Source organism: Parus major, chromosome 3 (assembly GCF_001522545.3).
Source record: "Parus major isolate Abel chromosome 3, Parus_major1.1, whole genome shotgun sequence".
In the NCBI taxonomy this organism is placed as follows: domain Eukaryota; kingdom Metazoa; phylum Chordata; class Aves; order Passeriformes; family Paridae; genus Parus; species Parus major.
The window spans coordinates 106,522,638-106,528,637 of NC_031770.1; the positions used below are offsets into that span (position 1 = coordinate 106,522,638).

General features: G+C 46.3%; 1 protein-coding gene across 3 annotated transcripts in view; it reads left to right on the forward strand.

The window, feature by feature from the left end:
- Positions 1-3,272, forward strand: part of EVA1A (eva-1 homolog A, regulator of programmed cell death) — a 202,752-nt gene extending 199,480 nt beyond the window's left edge. For all 3 annotated transcript variants that reach the window (XM_015620809.3, XM_015620810.3, XM_015620815.2), the window contains one exon: positions 1,823-3,272. In XM_015620809.3, coding sequence (XP_015476295.1) covers positions 1,823-2,193 — 371 coding nt within the window. In that variant the 3' untranslated portion in view covers positions 2,194-3,272. The remainder of the gene's footprint in view (positions 1-1,822) is intronic.
- The last annotated feature ends 2,728 nt before the right edge of the window (positions 3,273-6,000 follow it).

Here is a 6,000-nt window from a genome sequence, read left to right on the forward strand (position 1 = left end):
TTGCCTTCAGTGGAAGCAGGATTTCATTCAGGCTGCTGCAGGGGCCATTGGCACATTCTCCTTGCCTGCTCTGGTATCTTCTCTTTGACCTTTGGAACTGTGGTGTTTTGCTTTTGTCAAAATATCTTAGTTTAGAGCCTTTGGTCTCATTTGACCTTCCAACTACTGCTGCATTTCATAGAGATGCTTGGTTGGAAGATACCTTACAGACCATCTGAAGACCATCAGTTCTAACCCCCCTGTCATGGGTGCTCTGACACACTCAGTTTAGTGTCCTGCTTGTTCTTTGCATTACAGTCAAGTTTGCAGGAGGCTGGTCCACCTCCTTCTTTTTTGGACTTACCTGCTGCACTCCCCTCATCTTTCTTTGTCCTATCTTCAGCCTGATTTTTCCCCATGTTATCCACACTAACCACTCTTGGATCAGTCTAAGGATTTATTGGACAATTTTCAGACTATCTTGACATCTTCTTCTACCTTGGCTCATCAGTCACCTTTGAGATTTGGGAGAGAAGTGAAGAGCACAAAGGCATTTCATCTCTGTAGCTGTTCCATGAGCACCTCCAGGCACTGAACTACACACTGCCTAGAGCAGCACAAGCCAGTGTTTGGGCTCTGACCACAGACTCAAAAAATAATTTAGGTTGGAAGAGGCCTCTGCACGTCACCAGGTCCAATCCCCTGCTCAGAACATGGCTAACTTCAAATTTAGAGCCAGCTTTGAAATTAGAGCAGGGTCTTGCCCTGTTGAGTTTTGAACATCTCCAAATAGTTTCCAGTTCACCTTTTACAAACTTTGCTTTAGGAGATTGGCTGGAAAGGGCACTTCTAAAAGGACTGTGCAGAGAAATGAGGCCTTTTAGCTACAGAGATCTTTTGGGGCTGAATGTCAGGGTTTCAGCTGGTGGAAGCTGTCGTGGATCCATCACTGGGTTCAAGGGAATAAAACTCATCTGAGGAACAGACTCCATCCTTGAGCTCAAGACATCCAGCAGACACTGCAGAGTAGAGGTGGCCTTGACACTTCTGGCAGTTCACCTTTACCCATCTAGTGTACCAAAAAACCAGGATGAGTCAGCCCAGGGGAATGTCAGCAACAACATTTATCATCATTACACTTCTAAGTAGTCCCATGAACTAAAAAAAAAGAAAGAAAAGGAGAAAAAAAGAGGTGGTAAATAAACAAGACCTAATTTGAAAGGCATTGTGGATCCTTTGGAGTCTTGTTTTATCACCTCAGAAATGTGGCTGTGCAGGATTCATCCTGTTGGTGCACTGACTCCAGCTCTGCCTGTGGAGCACAGGTAGATATTTTGGTGGTCTGGGCGGGGAGCCAGCACTCTTGCCTTAGATAAGCAAATGAAGTCTATGAATAAATAATGTGCATCTTTGCCATGCTGCCAAGCCTCCCGTTTCAGCTGGGCTGCAGCACAGGGCATATAAAGTTTTGTAATCGTCTTTATGCCTGGTTTGAAGGCGGTGGATGCCACAGCAAGATGCACTTACCTGCAGCTGGCTGTGCAGCACCCTGGTGTCAGCCCCGTGGGAATCAGATTTAATTCTGTGGGCTGCTCCCTTCTTTTCCAGACAACTCCAAAACACAACTGCAGCAAACCCGCATTCTGCATGTGGGCAAACGCCTTGGCAGCAAATCCAGTTTAAATTCCTGATTGCCCTGGCGGGAGGAGGCAGAGGAGGGCATGGAGGGAAAAGCTGCCGCTGGAAACTCGGCCAGGAGCGGTTCTGTTGTGTGCACGGAGGGGCCGGGTGTGTTCTGTTCTTTGAGGGTTCTTCTTCTCCAGCATTTCCTTTGTCCTTGCAGAAAACCCCGAGCGGGCTGCCCTGTATTTCGTGTCTGGAGTGTGCATTGGACTGGTGCTGACCCTGCTGGCCCTGGTGCTCAGGGTGTCCTGCCGGACGGACTGCAAGCGCTCCTCCTCCAAAAAACCTCCTCGGGAGCGGGAGAGCGACAGCGACAGCAGCGACAGCGACGACGACTCGGACACCACGTCGGACCTGTCTGCCCGCAGGCACCGCAGGTTCGAGAGGACTTTGAACATGAACGTGTTCACCTCTGCGGAGGAGCTGGAGCGGGCGCAGCGGCTGGAGGAGCGGGAGCGCATCATCCGCGAGATCTGGATGAATGGGCAGCCCGACATCCCGGGCACCAGGAGCCTCAATCGCTACTACTGAGCCCTGGGGACCCCGCACCCTGCCCTGCTCCCCGGGGCTGAGGAGAGGGAGGGAACGATACGACGAGGGTGTCTCCCCTTTTCCTCCCAGGCGTGCCGCCTGGAGCCGTGAGGATGGACAGCGATGATGTTTTCCCCATCTCTCGTTCCCTGACATTGATATCACCCCTCTTCCCGGACACTTTCTGGTTTCAAAGAAGGGATTGCCGAGTTCATTTCTGAGGAGCAGGCAGGGAGGAGACAATGGCAGTTCCCATGTGGGGTTTGGCACTGGGCACACCGTGCTCCTTTCTTGGCTGGAGAGGGACGCTGCCCAGGATCTGGTCTCCATTTAGGATTTTTGGTTTCCCTTTCCTGAGGACTGTGGGAGAATTGTGAACAAAATGACGACTCTGGAAAGATGATTTGGTGGAGGGAGGGGGAGGTGCATCCTGACCAATTGTCTTGTGACTTCAGAAGCCATGAGATTAACCTAATTAAAACCCAACAGCAAATAGGACTTGTTAAGAACTGGGGGACGGGAGGGTGGGGGATTCTTCCATCGTGAAATCATCTCGGTGCTTGGATGTTTGCCATAGTGTATTCAGTTATTTATGGCTGTCTTTTCATCTTCCTTTTCAATGGGAACATTTAGTTTTTTTACTGACACCTCAGGGATAAAATCCTATTTTTTTTTTTTTGAGTCTGCTCTCCCTGCTGGCCCCTATCAAACACAACCCAACCCATCTCCAACAGTGAAATTTTGGTAATGTAAGAGATGTGTCAGTGACTAGTGAGAAGTTAACAACCTCAAAGAGGTTGAAAAAGGTTTTCTTTTTGTTTTAAATATATATATATATATATATATATTTGAAGATGCTGCACAGGAATGTGCCTTATTCTTTTTTTTTTGTTGTTGTTGTTGTTGTTAAACTACAGTTTCCTATGGATAGCAATGCACAATGTTTTATATATTTTATTAAAAAAATAAAATTATAAAAAAGTCTGTGTTTACCAGAGGAAAACCAACACCGAAGAAGCCATGTCTGACAACAAAATGGGTACTAAATGCTAAATAAACTCTGGTTTGCTTCAATATGATTCAATTTGCATCCTCACTTTTGGCATATGTGTTGCTTGAGGGAGATCTTTGGAAGAGTAGCACAACTCTGCAAGCAATCAAGGCATGTTTTCTGCATGCAGGAAACTGGCAGCACCTTTTTTTTTGGCTGCAGCCCATCTATCAGGTTCTGTGGTGCTCATGGGCAGGAGAGCTGAGCAATGGGCTGGTTATTCAAGGGGTCACCTCAAAGTGATTTCATGATGCTGTGAGTCTGTCTGCCATACTCACCATCATACCTGGGCCAGAAGCAAATGTTAAATGAACTAAAAAATAAAAAAAAACCTATGGAAGAAAGAATGCAATGTTTTAATGCTTCTTGAGGTGTCCCCTGGAGTTTTCAATGGGATATCAGCACCCTCTTCACTCCCCAGGCAGCAGCTCACATTACCTCACTTGAAGAACTCAGTGTTTCTCACATCTGCACGGCACTGCTGTAGCCTGCATGGCTTTGGGGTCTGCTCCTGTCGTTTAGGCATGGAAATATTATTGCCAGAATCTTAAGGGTTTGCAAGGAAAACGAAGATCAAAAGCTCTGACTACCCAGAGTTTTTCCCAAGTCCTAAGGAGGGATGGAAATGGGTGGACCTGCCCACAAGATGACTCAGGATGCTATAAGGGATCATGTGCTGTGCCAAGCAGCTGCATGGTGGGACAGACCCCTGGCACTTGGGACCTTCTTGGCACTCCTTGGGATCACTGGGGCTTTTCCCTGGGTGAGGAAAGCTGCACTGGAAGTGCCCACAAATACTTCTCGTGGCTCTTGCAGGGTGAGAGCAAAGCTGAGTGCCTGCAGCTGGTGGCACTGGCAATGTCTGAGGTCAGGCTGGCTGGTGAGAGGTGGCTTCTCCTGGGAAGGCAATTTGAGCACTGGGGAGCCATTCTGGGTCTGGTCCTGTGAAGATTTGAATGGAAAAGCTCAATATTGAACTGGAATGTAATTTTTGCATCTAATATGTAGAAATAAAGCAGGAGGCAGGTCCCAAGCCCTGATGCATTGCCAGGTGCTTTAGCTGGAATGTCAAGCACACTCTGCTGAGGGTGTTGAGGAGCAAAGACAGGGTGAGGTCAGTGGGGTCAGTTCTGTTGGCCATGTGTTTTCCCCTACAATGATACAGTCCCTCAACCTTGGTGAATAAAGGACAACATGTTTTCAGATTTAGAATGCTGTGCCCTGGGAGATAGCTTGCAAAACTGATTTTGAAAATGTTATATATGAATGGATTTATGTGCATGATTTTCCCAAATGACTTTTTTTTGACCAGAGAAAAGAACAACTGTGGTAAATCTATGTATACCTGATATGCAACTGTGGGATTAAAATATCGGCTTCAAATGTAAATCACAGCCAAACTCAAGTTACAAATGGATGAACAGTTCCCCCTTAGCATTGCCAGTTCTGCTGTAAATCTTCCAGATGAAGTTTGAAATAAAAAGGAGCAGGGTTGAGCAGACAAGCCCATCACAGCCTTGCCCTAGGTAAAATGATGTAACATAAGAGCAATACCTTCACATACTTTCTAGCTCCTATTTTGTCTCAGACACTTGCATTTCTAAGACAACTTTGACTAAAGAAAAAGAAAAATTGCAATCCTTTGAGCTATGGAAAAGACTAAGTAATTTGGTACCTATTTCTTTATTTGTCTCAGAAGTGCTCAATATTTTGTCTGAGGGACAAAACAGTCAAAATTCATAGGGTAGAAGTTTGATGGTTTGCCTTTAGCTCTTGCAGTGGAGTAAAACCAGTCACCTGGAGTATGGAAGAGCTGGATTCACTGGGGGTGGGGTCAAATCTGTATTTCGTACCCTGCAAAAGAATATTTTAAGCATACAGAGGTTTGGACTTGTCTGGTTTCCACTTTCTGTGTTATGCTCAAGGTGTCATTTGAAATATTAAAACACTTACAGAGCCAGGGAGCAGAGAACAATTGTTCTACCAGCCTACTATGAATCCCTCTTGTAAGAGGTTATGCCTAGCTCTGCTCTCCTACTTCCATGCTTAATTAATTTTTTACATTAAAATGAAATATTATTTCCAGAATAACACTCTTACATTCCCCAGGACAGATAAAGGAGTTGGAACCAAATTTTCCTTTTTCCTGAATGAAATTCCAAATCACTGTCCTTTAGGGTAAAGAGATGCTGAATTCATTTTCCACGTCAATCTGTTTTTTGTGCCTCAGTTTAACTTTAGAATTTTATAATATTCATGACATTAACTTTAGAATTTTAGAATTTTATAACAGGGGTAACAGAGCAATCCTGGACTTGGAGTTGATCACAGGGGAAGCAATGACATTATGTTTAAAGGAGCAGCATTGCAGTTGCCATGTGCAACTTGGGGTAGGTGAACCTTGAGCAGTGCCTTTGCTGGACTCCTTCACACCTCTTACAACTGCAGGATGCTTGGGTTAGGAGCCACAGAGCCGTGCAGTTGTGCCATGTCAGCTTAGTAAATGAGTGTGATGGGTTGGGAATCTGAGGGTTGCACTCCTGGGAGGAGATGAACACATGGGAGCGATGGCTCAGGTGTTCAGAGGGTCGGCTGCACGTTCTTTGTCCTCCTGTCTGGTGGGGCAGATGGGGCTGGTTACAGAAGTCATGGCTGTGCATGGAGAGGTGCCAGAGAGGAATGTTGCTCCAGTCAGATCTCCACCCTGCTCTCCTGATCTCTCTCCATGGCCCCTGAGTTTTCAGGGCTGTTCTCCC